This window comes from Amblyraja radiata, chromosome 11 (genome assembly GCF_010909765.2).
Source record: "Amblyraja radiata isolate CabotCenter1 chromosome 11, sAmbRad1.1.pri, whole genome shotgun sequence".
Classification (NCBI taxonomy): Eukaryota; Metazoa; Chordata; class Chondrichthyes; order Rajiformes; family Rajidae; genus Amblyraja; species Amblyraja radiata.
Window position 1 is genome coordinate 59,247,901 of NC_045966.1, and position 17,211 is coordinate 59,265,111.

Consider the following 17,211-nt stretch of genomic DNA (forward strand, 5'->3'; position numbering starts at 1 on the left):
ACCCAAAAGGGTGTGCCTGTTTTGATGGGCGAAGGCCACAGGGGTCACTTGCATTCCATCTCCATTTCCCTTCCTTATGGTCACGGACGTTGGGTGTGACTATCTCGCTGTACGTCTTATCCAAGAAACTCTCATTCTCCCAGACGTTCCCGAGGTCATTCAGCTGCAGCTCCAGTTCCCTAACACTGTCTTTAAGGAGCTACACCTGGACACAATTAATACAGATGTAGTCGTCAGGGACATCAGCAGTTTCCCTGACTTCCCACATCCTGCAGGAGGAGCATTATATCAACTTACCTGCAATTACCAATGAAACTGAACCAAGACAGAGAGGGAAATTAAAAAAAACAAAAAACCGAGACTCTCACACAATACAAACCTGTACCTTATCCTCCTATCTGACTCTGAAAGCCTACTTGCCACAGCCATCTCACCAAAGATCTTGAGCTGAAGACTGGCACTTATCCTCAACACAGCTCTTCTCCTCCACACAACCTCTGACCCAACACGGCTGCTCCACTACACCTCGCCTTGTTTTTATTAGCCAATTTGGATGTTCCTACCAATCAACGGGATTGCTGCTCAAAGCTGCAGCTCCTGCTTCGAGCTGAAATCAACTTGCCCAAACCGGTTCACTAATTTGCTTTTTAAAGTGGTCCTGTACCTGCACTGACCTGAAATTCACTTGCTGCAACTAACCAAGTAGACAAAACATTTAAAAATTATCATTGCATTTATTCTTTGCTTGTTTAGTGTAGAGATACAGCGCGGAAACAAGCCCTGCGACCCACCGGGTCCGCACCGACCAGCGATCCCCGCTCATTAACACCATCCTACACACACTTGGAACAATTTTACATTTGTACCAAGCCAATGAACCTACAAACCTGTTCGTCTTTGGAGTATTGGAGGATACCGAAGTTCTCGGAGAAAACCCACGCAGGTCATGGGGAGAACGTACAAACTCCGTACAGACAGCACCCGTAGTCAAGATCGAACCCAAGTTTCTGGCGCTGTAAGGCAGCAACTCTACCGCTGCGTCACTGTGCCTCCCTGTATTATAAATATATATAACATCACCCATTCCTTCTCTCCAGAGATGCTCCCTGTCCCGCTGAGTTACTCCAGCATTTTGTGCCCATCTTTGGTGTAAACCAGCATCTGCAGTTCCTTCCTACACACGAGCTTTCAGAGTTACAGGTGTACTATACAAGCGCCTTCTCTTAGCTGCCAATGCCATACTTGTGTCACATGGCATGAGCTTCACAGCATGCCTCTACGTTTGCACATCCTGTACCTGTCAAAACAGCAGGGAGTCAAAAGAAAAGGTGATAAAGAAGGAGTGTGTTTTTGGACTACTAATATAGAGAAAGAGAATTTAAAGGCCAACAAAGAAATTTGAGAGTCTAATTTCCTTTTTTAAGTTTGATAAGTTGAAATGTGGGGAAGTGACTGAAGCAATTGTATTGCCATAAAACTAGCTCATTAATAGCGCTATCCTCCATGGCCTTTTGACTCTGATGGCAATACAACAACAACATAAATGTCATTGTGCTGGAGAGAGCTAACAGGCCTGTCACTGCTGGTGATAGCTGAGCAAATGAGCAATGCTGCAAATATCAGTCAGAAAGATTTGAGCATGTAATCCCCTTTGGTTAACATATTTTAACCTGTGCTGATTTGCCTCCAATTTTAACTGCTGTGACAGCATTGTCATGTCGTAGCTACTCTTTTCCAGTTTAAATGTGTCCTGTGCAATAAATCTTGCCATTCAATAACATTTCTTTATTAAATGTGACTGTCAGTGCCTTTTACAAAACTGGAAATACTATAAAACCCCTCTGGAACTCTACCGTTTTGTCTGTTTCACAGCACATAGATTCCGATAAGGAAAAGGAGCTGGAGCGTCAGGCAAGAATAGAAACAAGTTTGCGAGAGCGGGAGAGAGAAGTTCTTAAAGCTCGCTCGGAACAGACCAAGGAAATTGACAGAGAACGCGAACAACATAAGCGAGAGGAAGCCATTCAGAATTTCAAAGCTCTGTTGTCTGATATGGTAAAACCCTGTGTGTTCAGAACATAGAGCACAAACTTAGCTGTGCTCATTTTTTATGCTCAACATTTTCTAAGTACTCCTAAATTAATTTATTGGATGATGATTATTACATGATATAGAGTATTTAGTACTTTTCCTTGGCCGTTAAATTGAATCGATGTTAAGCAGTCTCACATGGTGCTAATGTAGTATCTTAAATTTCTATCGGTGAATAATCTATAGTTAAAATGTAATGAACTCTGTGTTGAGGCTTGTATTGTTTTGAATTTAATTATCTTCTCTCTCACCTTGTGGTAGATTGAATTTTCTTTTTAAAATGTTCATATTTGGTAATAATGCACTAAATGCTACAAAATCTATTTGAAAGTTTGTGGGAGCCAGATACCAGACAAGCTTCAATTCCATCACTCTGGAAACCATTTGTCCATTAGCTGATTTATATAGTGTGTAGGAAGGAACTGCAGATGTTGGTTTAAATTAAAGATAGACACAAAATGCTGGAGTAAAGCCCTTGTCCCGCTTTGGCGACCTCCACCGCGACCTCTGGCGAGTTTGTCCGCAACCCATAGTCGCAGCAAGGTCTCCACGAGGTCGTAGGAGGTCTTCGTCACTCTCCTTCATGGTCGAGAGTGGTCTCCGCGTAGTCGAAGCTTCAGCTAGGTTGTGGCGTATTTTTCAAGATGCTAAAAATAGGTCGCCGTGGGGAAAAATCGATATTTTTGTAGTCGTAGATCTAGTCGAGGTCAGTCTTGGTAGGTCATGATGCTAGTCATAGGGGGTCGAAGGTAGTCAAAGGGAATAGCTCCGGGGTGCGAAAAAGATCAGTAGGAAAAAAAGGTTCTTTAAACAGCAGAACGTCACCTCTGTCACTCCAAGGCATGTTCATTCATAGCTGAAGAGTTTTTTTGCAGGAGACTTGTATTTTAGAGATGGCACCAAAAAGGCAGCAGCGCAGGGATAGGGCACAACCCTCAAAAAAACCTGCCATACAGGTGTTGCCCACTCAAGAGGAGGAGTGGCAGGAGGTGATGCCACATGAGGTGATAGTGCAGGAGGAGGTAGCCCTGCACGAGAGACCCCTGGAGACCAGGGTTGTAGTATATGTCCCCACCACCACCCCATCCTTCACTGCCTCATTTGAAGGCAGCAAAGCAGCCCTTTCTCCTGTGTCTGACACAGCATCAGAGGCAGATGCCCCATTGGTGGTGAGGGAGGGCTGGAGGAAGGTTATGCCCTACACCTTCACCAGGCAGCAGGAGGGGGACCTTGAGGAATGGTTCCAGCAGAATGCCATCCGGTACGAAAAGGAAAATGAGGGGGACGGACAAGAATGGCATGCTTGCCTCCCACTGCCCCACATGTGTGCTTCAAGTTCCATCTTTTGTCAAAGCCCAGCGCCACTCTCTTCCAGTCATCTGGTGTACTGGGACAGTCCATCACATCATCTCCATTCACCCATTGAGACCTCTTGTGCTTCCTCTTCACCCTTGTTCTTCCCCTTCTGCCTTTCTTAAAAGGCTGCTGAATCAAAAGGGCTACTGCAAAAAGCAGTAGTTGTATTTTTACCAACATCCTCCAAACTAGTTCCTTCCTTGCTTGCATGGTTCAGAATGATTTAAAAAAAAAAAAAACCAGTGAGGCATTTTTTAGTGAGAAAAAAATGCAGACATGACATCATTTTATCAGGTGATCATTTGAGCTGTAGACACTCATCACTGGTCGTTGTTGGTTTTCGGTCTGGTCCTCTGAGGTGGAAGGGGGTCGTGCTCATTCACGGACCAATTTGCCAGAGACCATCCTCGAGTAAAACGTTCATGGTCGAAGCCAGTCTTCATCATAGTCGAAGGAGGTCGAAGGAGGCCTTTAGTCGAGGGAGGTCTTCAACATAGTCGTAGGAGGTCGTAGGTCACCGCAACCTTGATTTTTTTTTTTTAATTTGTCTCTTAAGGTCCCCGTGGGTGGAGTTCTCCCAAGTGGGACAGGCCCTTCAACTCTGCATCTCTGGAGAAAAAGAATAGGTGGTGTTTCGGGTCGAGTCCTTTATTCATACTGAAGAAGGCTCGACCCGAAACATCACCCATTCCATCTCTCCAGAGATTCTGACCCAAGCAGTCGTTTCAGGTGCGACAGACATTCACTTGCACCTCCTCCAACCTCATCTATTGCATCCACTGCTCTAGATGCCAGCTGATCTACATCGGTGAGACCAAGCGTAGGTTTGGCGATCGTTTCGCCGAACACCTCCGCTCGGTCCGCAATAACCTACCTGATCTCCCGGTGGCTCCGCACTTCAACTCCCCCTCCCATTCCGAATCCGACCTCTGTCCAGGGCCTCCTCCATGGTCAAAGTGAGCACCACCGTAAATTGGAGGAGCAGCACCTCATATTCCGCTTGGGCAGTCTGCACCCCAGTGGCATGAACATTGACTTCTCCAATTTTCGTTAGCCCTTATTGTCTCCCCCGCTTCTCAGCCCTCCCTCAGCCCTCTGGCTCCTCCTCTTCCTTTCCTCTTCCCGCCCCCTTCCCCCCCACCCTACATCAGTCTGAAGAATGGTTTTGTCCCGAAACGTTGCCTATTTCCTTCGCTCCATAGATGGTGCCGCACCCGCTGAGTTTCTCCAGCACTTTTGTCTACCTTCGATTTTCCAGCATCTGCAGTTCCTTCTTAAACCCCTATTTGCTTTCCTTTCTGCTGAATCTTTGATCTTTATTTGATGAAGAATACTTCTAAAAATAGATTCCATTAGCATTCCATGTATTTACTGTCACCACTTTGTGTAATCTTGAATTTGTTTTCCTCATGCCCCAAGTTTTATCTCAATTGAAAAAAAAAAAAGACAACTCAGTTATTTATCTTGCAACAACTTTCCTGTTTTTTAAAATATTCTTATCTCTTCATGTTCTGCAGGTCCGTTCTTCAGATGTTACATGGTCGGATACCAGAAGGTCCCTAAGGAAGGACCACCGCTGGGAATCTGCTTCATTACTGGAAAGAGAAGAAAAGGAGAAAATATTCAGTGAACATATAGAGGCTCTTACAAAAAAGAAGAGAGAGCATTTTAGGCAGCTTCTGGATGAGACTTCAGCGGTGAGTACAACTGATGCGCCGTTACTTATCGACAAGAAGTTGAGGAGAACCTGGCAGGAGTACAAAATTGAGAGGCATATGTAGGATAGGTCGCAAGAAATTCTCCCCGTGGTAGATTATATCTAAAACCAGAGGGCACAGGTATAAAGTGAGGAATAAGAGTTTAGAGTGAATTTTAGGACTTTTTGACATAGAGGTTGGTTGATATCCCCATTCACTGGTCGGGACAGATACTCCCAACATTTAAATAGCATCTGGCCAAGTACTTGAATCACCAAGGTATAGTAGGATACAGAGCTGGTGCCAGTACATGGGATTATAGATGGATAAGTGATAGCGACTGTAGATATGGTGGACCAAAGGGCCTGTTTCTTTGCTGTCTATTTCCATGAGCTTAGCGAGAACAAGCGCCACAATGTATGGAGTAGCTCAGCCAGTCAGACAGCATCTCTGGAGAACATGAATAGGTGATATTTTGGATTACGCCCCTTCTTCAGGCTAGATTGGTCTGAAGAAGGGTGCCAACCCTAAAAGTTACCTATCCATGTTCTCCAGAGATGCTGCCTGACTCGTAGAGTTACTCTCGCATTTTGTGTCTGTTTGGTAAAACAGCATCTGCAGTTCCTCGTTTCTAAAAGAAGAAACACGCCCAGACTTTGTAGTACAAGAAAGTTGTTTGTGGGGAATAAACGAGGGCATACTTTCATAAACTTTTTTTTAATATATTTTTTTATTAAAGGTAATCAATTACAATGCTTCAAACAACTTTATATCAAATTAATTCAATTTGCCTTAAGTAAAACACTAGTAATACTTATCTACTATTTTTTTAGAAATAATGATAGAGAAAGAATAGAACAGTTATAAATCATTAAGAGAGTGATTAAATAATAATTTGATTATATATAAGAAAGAAAAGAGAAACGAAAAAAAAAAAAAAAAAAAATTTAGAAACCACAATATGTATTATTAATAACACTACTACAAGTGATATTATCGATAAAGATATATGTTAATTCCAATATAAAAATGAATTATTCTCACCAAATCCCGCAGGGTGCACGCCGAGCTGTGTTGCCAAGAACAGCTACTTCTCTAAATACTATATATATGGAGACCATATCTGTTCAAAAGAATTATACTTGTCCAATAGGACAAATCTAATTCTTTCCAGATGTAACGTCTCCATCATCTCTGTTGCCCACATTTTGGTTGTGGGGGATAATGTTCCCTTCCAAAATTTCAATATGATTTTTTTCCCAATTATCAAACAGTAATCAAAGAAATTTCTTTGATTTACTGTAAGTGATAGATGTAAATCCGGAATTCCAAATATTATTAGCTTTGGGTTAGGGTCCAATTTAACTTTGATGACTTCAGAAATAACTTTAAAAATTTCTGTCCAGTAATAATTCAATTTAGGACATGTAACGAAACTATGTATTAAATTTGCCTCTGCTTTCTTGCACTTATCACAAATAGCGGAAAGATTCGGAAAAATACTATTTAATTTAGTTTTCGAATAATGTAACCTATATAATACTTTAAATTGTATCAGTATATGTCTGGCGTTTAATGAACACCGGTGTATTCGTTGTAGACTTTCTTCCCAGTTTTCTTTTGTTATAGCCAATCCCATTTCATTTTCCCATGCTTGACGAATACTTTCATAAACTTATAAGCTTTTTGCATTTTAAGAGATACTTTTACACATCTAATATAAATTTATTTGGAGCTTTATCATCAAACCTAGTTACTATACACACAACCTTTCTTCACAGTTGCAATGACTGTTGTGATATGAAGAAATGCTAATTGTCACGATACATATTTTGGGACAATTTCACAAACCATGTTATTGAGGAGAAAAGGAGCAGACTGCAAAGTAAACTTGCCTGCCTACTCTTATCTCCTACTTTAAGCATCATTTTAGCTTGTTTTTTTCATGTTAGCATTCCAGGCAAGGCTCACATTTATTGAAAACTCCTAATTGCAATTGAAAAGGCAGTTGCGAGTTATTGTCTTGAACCATTCCAGGTATTGGCCAAGGTGACGATGCTTTCAAAGAAACCTTAACTGGCTGCTGCTGTCCATTCCTTTCCTGGTGGTCGTCATAGACGACGATAGCATGTGACATGTCCCCTACCAGAGGAGCTACCCTCCCTGAGCACTCCCACACACCCCTGCTGTACATATCACCTGCATTTTGAGGTCACATTGTGTCCACATAGGTTTAAGATGGCAGAGAGGATGTGGGCAATAGGACAGTTGGGAATGCTTACAGAGCTGGTGTGAACGGAGTTAGCCAAATGACTTAAATTTGGGCGAGGTGCCAGAAGACTGGAGTGTGGCAAATGTTGTGCCTCCATTCATGAAAGGCTGCAAGGAAAAGCCTTGGATCTACAAGCCAGTGGGCAGAGAGTTACAAGAGAGCATTCTAATGGCTGACACAATACTGGGTGGTATTCTAGAAAGCGGAGATGGTTGTCAAAAATTGCAGCAGGAGATTGATCAGTTATGCATATGCGATGAGGAATGATTAATGGAGTTTAATACAAAGAAGTGTGAGGTATTGCATTTTGGTACGTAACCAGGGCAGGACCTACACAGTGAATGGCAGAGCTCTGGGGAGTGTTGTAGAGCAGAGGGATCTACATGCAGGGGTATATGACATTCAGGAAGGATATACCGAAAGGAAGAGGAGGTGGGGTGGCATTGCTGGTTAAAGTGAAGATTAATGCAATAACAAGGAGGGACATTTGCTTAGATGCTGTAGAATTGGTATGGGTAGAACTGTAAAATAGCCAAGGGCCGAAAATGTTCCTTGAAAGTGGCATCACAGGTAGATAGGGTCGTCAAGAAGGCTTTTGGCGCATCGACTTTCTTCAGTCAGAGTCAGTAGAGGTTCGGAGGTCATGTCACAGTTGTGCAAGATATTAGATATTTGTGTTCAGTTTTGATCACCCTGTTATTAGAAAGATGTTGTTAAGCTGGAAAGGGTGCAGAAAAAATTACAAAGATGTTGCCAAGACTCGAGGGCCTGAGCTATTTGGAATAGTTGGGCAGGCTAGGACTATTCCACGGAGTGCAGGATGATGAGTGGTGATCTTTCAGAGATGTACAAGGTTATGAGAGGAATACATACGGTAAATGCACAGTCTTTCACCCAGAGTAGGGGAATAGAGAACCAGAGGCTATAGGGGCCACAGTCTTAGAATAGCCATTTAGGACTGAGATGAGAAAAAACTTTTTCACCCAGAGAGTTGTGAATTTGTGGAATTCCCTGCCACAGAGGACAGTGGAGGCCAAATCACTGGATGGATTTAAGAGAGAGTTGGATAGAGCTCTAGGGGCTGGTGGGATCAAGGGATATGGGGAGAAGGCAGGTACGGGTTATTGATTGGGGACGATCAGCCATGATCACAATGAATGGCGGTGCTGGCTCGAAGGGCTGAATGGCCTCCTCCTGCACCTATTTTCTATGTTTCTATGTTTAATGTGAGGGGGGAAAGATTTAATAGAAACCTGAGGGTCAACCTTTTTACGCAAAGGTATATGGAACGAGCTGCTGTGCAAGGTAGTTGAGGCAGGTACTGTCACAACGTTTAAGAAACATTTAGACGGGTATGTGGATAGGACAGAATTAGAGGGATATGGGCCAAACACAGGCAGGTGGGACGTGTAGATGGGGCATGTTGATTGGCATGGGCAAATTGGGCCGAAGGGGCTGATTACACTTACAATTATGATTCTATGACTAGGTCGTGAAAGGAGCTAATGTTGACCAATCATCATGAATGTCCCCACCTCCGACAGCTGAAGATTACTAATGAACAGCCAAAGACAGACCTATAACACATCGCTCTAGAACTGTTGCAGTGATGTCCTGGGCTTGAGATTAAACCATGCTTATATACATTTTATTTTTCGCCACATTTTATGCCATAGCTATTCATTTCATTCCATCTGAACTAGCTCTCTGAAGGAACTATTCATTTAACCACATTACTCTAGTCTTCAATAAACAGCAATTGTGGCAACATGGGCCCCAGATATAACCCCACGTGTCTTGAGGATATCTTTCCATTTCTGAGGTCTTGGTTTATTGGAACTGAGACTCGTGACTTCAACAACTGTGATCATAGTAATAGCCCTGGTGTCATGCCAAAGCTACCTGCTGCTAATTCTGACAGAATAAATTGCAGAACGGATACAGGCTTGTTATTAACCTCAATGCAGGGACAAAATGTCAACAATGTGCAACAAACATGGAAAAACTATTTTGGTTTCATGACTTTTAAGGGTAGCCTTTACTCTAGTACATCGTTTAGTGTATTCCCAGCAAGGAGAGCACTAGAGAAAGTAACATAAAAAGGAGTAATTATAGAGATTACTGTCAGTGCTACTGCGCTGGGAACCAGGTAGAGGGCTCGAATCTCTACTGATAGTAATTGAAACAGTTTAAATGATCTCATTGCCTCATGGCTCGATGTGGATTTAGCCACATGTGCAGGAGCTGTCTGTGAAGGCTGATCTTCGACAGGTTTGGGGCAAGTGGTGTGGCAGGGTGAGTGGTGTGGCAGCTCAGTGCTGAGATGTGGGGTTCTATGGTGAGTCTGGGCCCACCGCTGGGCTCTCTGTGTTGGCTTGCAACACTACCCTAGTCTCTCTCATCACTTCCTGTTGGAAGTGATGGAGAGTGTTGAACTCCATGCCAACCCCATGCAACAGCCTGCACTCAATGTGTTGGACAGGGAGCGGCCCTGATTACTCTATCTCAGCACTGAGCAGCTTCACTGCCTGCTCCAGCCCTCTGCATGTTGTTTCTGTGGTTCATTCGCATTGGTTCATGTGGTGATAAGATCACTATATCATCACTGTGTGAGCACCAGCAGCGGGGTACGATTCAAAACACCTTCCTGGTAGAGCAGCATGCAACCCAATTGGAGAATTTTATAAGTAGAGGGCACAAACTTCAATATTCAAAATGCAGAACCAAGAGGATTACAGCAAAGAAGAAGTCTGTGGGTTAGCACAAAGTGTGTTACGGATGGATTTAGCAGATGTGGGACTTAAGGAAGCTTAATTTGAAGGAAAACATTGCACTTCCAAGTGTTCTGCCAAAAGTTTCTCAATCCAAACGACATAATGCTGATATGGTGCAAATCTGAAATACAAATCACATATGCTGAGACAGATAGACACAAAGTGCTAGTGTAACTCGGCGGGTCAGGTAGCATCTCGAGTAAAAAGGATGGTGTTTGTGATGGCAAAGTTAAGATTTCAGGATCAATTACCATTCTGTGAACGTTCTTGTAAATTTATTAACACTTGATAATTGTGCATTGTAGATTACTCTCACCTCTACATGGAAAGAAGTAAAAAAGGTCATCAAAGAGGATCCACGCTGCATCAAGTTCTCCTCTAGTGATCGGGTAATTAATATGTCGATCAACCTTTCAAAATGTTCACTCTTTCATCCAAATACACACGTGTTATTACTTGCTTATGCTCTCTTTCAGAAAAAGCAGAGGGAATTTGAAGAATATATTCGGGATAAATACATCACAGCCAAAGCAGACTTTAGAACACTGTTGAAAGAGACCAAATTTGTTACTTACAGGTGAGTAACAACGTCTGACCCCTGGTCAAAAAGGAAACTTACACATTGGAGGGTTTGTGGGAGGAAAATCCAGAACGTTGTTGAATTATTGAACTAATGATGAATGAAGAGGATGGGAGATAAATTTGAGATGGAGGATTGCAGAGCTGAAAAAAAATAGTGTGAGGGGATGCTGGAGAGAGACTGGAATTGGTATAAACATTTTAAGTTAATTAAACCAATGTACAGCAAGTCAAAGGATGAATACGGTCTGGTACAGTTAAGAAGCATCCAGGCAAGTACTTGTCAAAGCCCAGACCTAATGAGGTTGAATGGGGCTGGTGTAGGTATGTGCAATGGGTGGCATTTGCATTATGTGCTGTTTGACTCTTGACTCTGATTGGGGCAGCAGGCTTATGAGTTTCTATTCATGTAAGATTGAGGGGCTGACTGTGGGCATGTTAAAATAGGTTTGTTTGATAGCAATAGCATGGTGAGCATTTCTGCATAGCAGGGGTGAGACAAAGTGAGATAGGGTTACTGTTAAAGGTGAAAGTGGCTAGTCAATGCAATGTGGACGGCATGGAATTTGAAGCTCTATTCCAAGTTAAATTAAATGCTGATGTTGCAAAGTTTATCAGCGTTGGCCAAGGGATAGAGATGAATTGTTTACCTTAACAGCATCAGGGAAGTTGACTTAGTTTTGAGTTGAATTAAAGTGATTCACAGCCTTTCCGGGACCAGATAAGAAGAAGAACAGTCTATTTGCATTGGGTTGAGAGAGGTTATTGTGAAGCAGGTTGTGGATACAGTGTATGTGAAACCTGATTTCTTATGGTGCCTGATAGGATGGCATTGATGAGACTATCAGTAATAATGATGTTGGGAAATGAAATTGGCAAAGGGATACATGATTGGACCTTCTCTCACTGCACTGGATAGATCAGAGTGTGTCTGAGAATATTTGCATTGAGATTGAGGCTTCTGGGCAAGGGTGGTCTGATCAGCCATCAAGCAAAACAGGAAGTAGTGTTCAGGATACACAGGTTGTAAATAAACAACAACAAAGGGGCATCTAGCTTGAGGAGGTCTTCATTGTATGTTAAAAATAACCACAGCACAGTGGGATGAGTTAGTGTCAATTTGGTAACCACTGTCTTTTCATTGTTTAAAAAAATGTGGAATTGGTTGACATAAACTACTGAATAGCTGTCTCCTTGCACTGTCTGGCAGGAATAAAAATTGTTAAGGGCTTTATTTTTCTCCCCAAGATCGAAGAAATTATTGCACGAGTCAGATCAGCATTTGAAAGATATCGAACGGATCCTTCAAAACGATAAGAGGTACTTAGTATTAGAGTGTGTGCCGGAGGAGAGACGCAAGCTCATTATGGCTTACATTGATGACCTTGATCGACGAGGACCTCCACCACCACCCACTGCATCAGAACCAACCAGACGGTCAGCCAAGTAACACCAAAAACAATTCTCCTGAGCATGAGTAGGCTCCCCATCAACTGAGACTTGTGCATGAGCCATCTGCCAGACTTATCAACGTGTGTGCAGTATTAATGTGTCTGCTTTGTCCAGTTTTGTATATAGTATGGACACATTTGTACCAGCTTGTCATCATGTTGAAGTGGAAGCTTTGACTCATCATTCGGTTGTGTAAAATAAAGAACTTTTTTAAAAGAAAATGCAGCTGATGTAGTACTTGCAGCATGGTCATTAGTCCAACCAAATGGCTGTGCAAACCAACTCTGCAAAAACTAGCATTTAGTTACTAGTAATTTTCAAAGTCAGTCACTGATCTCAAAGGGGGTTTAGTTTGTGACATTTAAGCTTTTACTTGTGTTTAAATGTAAGTTTCCAAAGTGACTTAACTAAGGTGTTGGAAATGTTGCCTAGTTGAAATGTTTACTGCAATAAACCATCTTTTTTTCTACGTTTTGGAATGCATTTTGCTTTGTGTTAATTTAAGTTATTTTTTAAAAAAAGGTTAGAGGTATTGAAAATCATAAATTGGAATGATTTTAGTTTTGTAGTTAATTAACAAAGGCAACGTGTTGCACAGCTAGTAGTACCACTGCTGTGGCTCCAGTACCTCGGATTCAATCCTGATCTCCACTGTCCACATTCTTCCTATGGCCACACGGGATTTCTCTGGTTGTCCAGTTTCTTTCCACATTCCAGAGGTCTGCAGATTGATGGCTGCTGCAGATTGCTCTCGGTGTAGGTGGACAGTGAAATTAATGGGAATGTGGAGAGAAGAAGTTAAAGGGAAAAGTGTGAAAATGGGATTGCTGTTGAACCAGCATAGTGGGCGGCTATTTGGTCTATGGTGAATATGGTAAGAAAGTGTATTCAGTTTATCAAGCTTCCATCTCGGGTTGATCATGTAATCAGAATTACAGGGCATGCTCAACCTAAAGAATTAAGTAACCATTGACTCTGAACCTGAGTGCCCATTTGTCATTGTATGCTGACAATTGCAGCACCTGAAGTCCCCAGGACCCAAGTCTTGCTCATATAACCAGCAATGTTATAGGCAGTGTGGGATAAAACTGTTAATGGGACTTCCGAAGCTACAGCATAGATTCTTCAGCCAAGGAATTTTAGTTTGCTCACTGGCTAATGAAAAATCCTAACTTGGGAATTGGATAAGAACTACTTGTGGAAAATGTGGTTGAAGAGCCTGATTCTGTGTGTGTATGGCTGCTCTTATAGTATCTTGGCCCTGTGGACAATGACATATTGAAATAAATCAACACTGTAGATGCCATGGGGGTCCTTGTATGCCTCCCAAAGCTGACCTCAGTATATTTTATATTTAGCTGCATCTGTGTTTTATCTGGAGACCAGCTTAATTTCCAGCTGCTTGATTTTTCTTTGGGAGCGGATGACATGGATGGGTGTTCAGTGTGATCCTTGATTGTGCGGAGTGAAAGCCGTGGATGCTTGCGCTGTGAACATTACCCAAACCCTCTGAGACAAATCAGGAGAAATACTTTTAAAGGAATAAAGTTGCTGATAACGGCTACAAAGTGATAAGACTGAACCGTTTGCACTCACGTTGTGCTCAGCTAATTAGAACTGGGTTATTAATTCTTAGAAACATTATGATCTTTTTGCAAGATTTAATGTGATTTTTTTTTTAAATAGTCAATATTGCCACCTGCCCGTTCCACAAGTGAAATTATCAACAATTTGTATTGTTTTTGCTATACCCACATGATTAGTATCAGACATACTCTGCAATTTTTTTTATGTCTTAATTGGCAGCAGTTGGTTTCTTGATTGAAACGAAGAATCATTTCATGAAATTTATAGACACGTTTGCTGTTTTTTTTATTATTAATCTGTTTGGGGGAGGGGTGGGTCCCCAACACTCCCTCTTAACATTTCTCACAATCAGCGGCTCCTACAGATTTACACCGTGTTTACATCCTACTGGTGCATTTCCATGTTGTAAAATACTGCCACGAACGCGACTGCTTTGCAAGTGATCTTTTCAGCTTTGAATGGCCTCTCCAAATGGATTGGGATGCTGGTCAAACGTGAAATGTGAGCTCATTTCACCGAGTCTAATACATATTAGCTGAATTGTCGTGGATCACTGTTTAGAAATGTGAATTATTCGGAAGGGCCAGAATCAGGTCCGCAGTTCACATCTCCTATTCAATCGCGTTTCTGTAAGCATTTTTGTGATCGACCGCCTGTGCACAATTATGGGGCCTTGGGGCAATAGATCTTAAAACGTTTGCCTAAGACGTTTGAGCAGTGTGAAAGTATGGATTTTTCAGCAGGCAATTTACTCGTACACAAAACTGTATGGAACTATTTATTCTGTGCCCAAGTAGCAACAAGTAATGTCTGACACTACATCACTTTATACATAGAGCGAGGCAAAACAGCTACAATTTAAACATTGAATGCTTCATATTCAACAATATTGCGTTTTAACAAACCGTCATCCGTTACAATATTCGTGGGGGGGGGGGATTACGCGGTCAAACGGAATTTAAGTTGAACTATGTAATTGGCGTTGAGTCAACAGACGCACAAGGTCTATGAAGATGCAGACGTTGCAGCAAAGTTCCAAGATCAATACGTTCCAGGCACTGCTAACATACAAACTGATGTTATATTTATCATTGACAGCTCCAATAGAAAAAAAGGCAGGTCTCTAAAAACAGAATACATCGAGTAGTACCCACCACGTTAGCCTTTTGCTCACATGAACCGTAGCTAGACATTTAACAGTCACACGCAGTATCTCGTGTAGCGGGTAACTTCGTAACATTAAAGCGTCCAAATCCAGTTGAAAAGCAGCCGCAAGAAGACAGGCGTTTATAATCAATTTGAAGACTAAGATGGGTAAAATAATTATGCAAGTGTACAGCATAGACAATACAGGTGGTCACGAGCAACACAAGACCCTTACGTAAATCCTATTTTCTTATGTCAGCTATACAGGGATGGGTACTCGCTCTGGAGGCCGTTTTGCCATTCAATATTACACGGCTGATCCGCTTTAAATGCTTCACTCGGAGTTGTGGTTATATGCTGTAGTTGGATTAATCCCTGCATCAGAGAACAGCTTCACCCGCGGACCAAGTGTTTGTGTTTTTTTTCTTGAAATAAATTATAAATCACAGCAGCAATCTGACCGCCAAACCCATTCCCCCCCAATTCATTTCAATACTAGTTGTTTTAGATTGTCATTGGAGGGTATTTCTGCAAGAAGACTTGGACTCCTGGTAGGAAAGGCATGACTTTAATTCTACCGCAGTTGCCCAAACTGCTGCTGCAAACCTTCACATCTTGTTGCCGGTGTCGGGGCACGGTGCATCTGATCCACTCTGATGTTCCCAGGGAATCGGGTCTTCTTCGACACTAGCGACCGCCTTGTGTCTCTCCTCCCAAAATTGTTCCATATCGGACAGGACGATGTTGTCCGTTTTATTTGTGGGGCTCTCCGCGTTTTCTTGGGCGATATCGCTGTCTGGGACTTGGACCGCTTTCTCTTGCTGATACTGGTTGGTCGGGAGACTCTCTGATCTGGGCGGCTCGGGCTGTGCACCCGAGAGACTGGGAGATGTACGCGGCTTACTGGAGATCAGCCTTTTCCAAACGCCCATGAACCCTTCTTTAAACTCTTCAGACCTCACCACGAAGATGAGCGGATTAACCGAAGAGATGCTGAACACTAGGACTTGAGAGAACAGGACGAAAGCTGCAGGTGGCGAAGGGTCGTCCTTGTGGATGTGGCGAATCCACAGCCACACCACCCATTCTGGAGCGCACATGGTGGCGAAGGCCAGGCTGACTCCGAAAAGCATGTCGTTCAGTCGCTTCCCTCTAATCTGATTCCGCAGGTTCTGGTTTTTAGCTCCTCTGCGCTTGCATCTCCAGAAAGCCTTCCAGTGATAAGCGAAAGTACAGATCACAGGAAGGCAGTAAACCAACGCGGGGTACAACTTTGCAAATACCGCCAGAAATTTGGATGCGCGTTGCGGCCAGTCAAGAACACACATCGGCTTCTTCGATTCACTGCTGACACTCGCGGTGATCCAGTGAGGCGCGGAGAGGATGAACGCCAGCGCCCAGATACACACAATGAGCACGGCGACTTTCTGATGCCTGATTTGGACTTGCTTGGACGGGTGTGAAACGTACATGAAACAAGCTTTGGCCAGCGTGGCTAAGGTGAAACTTTTGGCGGCCATGCAGCTCTGCAAGAACCAATCCACCGTGTTGCATGTAAACCAGCCGAGAGTCCAGACCGGCCTGGAGTAAGCCACGGCCCTGAAGGGGACACAAAACGCCATAATCAGGAGGTCAGCCGCGCTCAAGTTGAGTATCAACGAATTTATCATCGAAGTTCGACCCTTCCTTGTTTTGTTGATCAAAACTGCAATAACCAGGACATTTCCAGCAAAACCGACCACACAGATGAAGGCTAAAACCAACGGGGTCGCAATGTTCAGCTGTTTGGGCTCGGTATTTTGATATCCTCCGTCCAATAGGGCGACATCATTGCTACCATTGGGAGTGTTGAGATTGATCATTTGAACTGGAAATTTCTCCATTGGGATTACACTGGACCGCACGGCTGTTTTTTCCCCTCTCTTTTGACGTATGACTTCTCTCCGGAGTTCCTCGGTAATGCCGCGTGAAAACAGAGCTCAGCAAACCAGACTGGCAAACGGTTGCATGAAAGATATTGGGGAAAGCTGCGTAGGAGCTGCTTTCAGCACCTTGGCCAGCGCCGATTTGCAAGTCTAATAAATACACAGCAGCCGAGGGGGAGGGGAGGGGGAGGGGGAGGGGGGGGGGGGGGGGGCGATAACAGCGTATTTACTGACCCACCTACTTCATAAATCATGCATATCGTTTCACATAAGGGCATGAAAACATTGCTAACGCTCAAATCATTTTTTACGGAATGCTGCAAATTAATAGT

General features: G+C 43.1%; 2 protein-coding genes across 6 annotated transcripts in view; one reads left to right on the forward strand and one right to left on the reverse strand.

Moving 5' to 3' along the window:
- tcerg1 (transcription elongation regulator 1) overlaps positions 1-12,691 on the forward strand; it is a 74,865-nt gene extending 62,174 nt beyond the window's left edge. For all 5 annotated transcript variants that reach the window (XM_033029985.1, XM_033029987.1, XM_033029989.1 and 2 more), the window contains 5 exons: positions 1,873-2,055; positions 4,965-5,144; positions 10,496-10,579; positions 10,667-10,767; positions 12,018-12,691. In XM_033029985.1, coding sequence (XP_032885876.1) covers positions 1,873-2,055; positions 4,965-5,144; positions 10,496-10,579; positions 10,667-10,767; positions 12,018-12,219 — 750 coding nt within the window. In that variant the 3' untranslated portion in view covers positions 12,220-12,691. The remainder of the gene's footprint in view (positions 1-1,872; positions 2,056-4,964; positions 5,145-10,495; positions 10,580-10,666; positions 10,768-12,017) is intronic.
- A 2,871-nt stretch (positions 12,692-15,562) lies between these two features.
- On the reverse strand, positions 15,563-16,914 carry gpr151 (G protein-coupled receptor 151). The gene has a single exon (XM_033029540.1). The coding sequence runs from the start codon at positions 16,835-16,837 to the stop codon at positions 15,563-15,565; it is 1,275 nt and encodes a 424-aa protein (XP_032885431.1). The 5' UTR covers positions 16,838-16,914.
- Between the last annotated feature and the right edge of the window lie 297 nt (positions 16,915-17,211).

What these genes read in the sequence shown, in the direction of transcription:
- gpr151 (XM_033029540.1), bottom strand. Translation starts at nt 16,837, where the DNA reads ATGGAGAAATTTCCAGTTCAAATGATCAATCTCAACACTCCCAATGGT.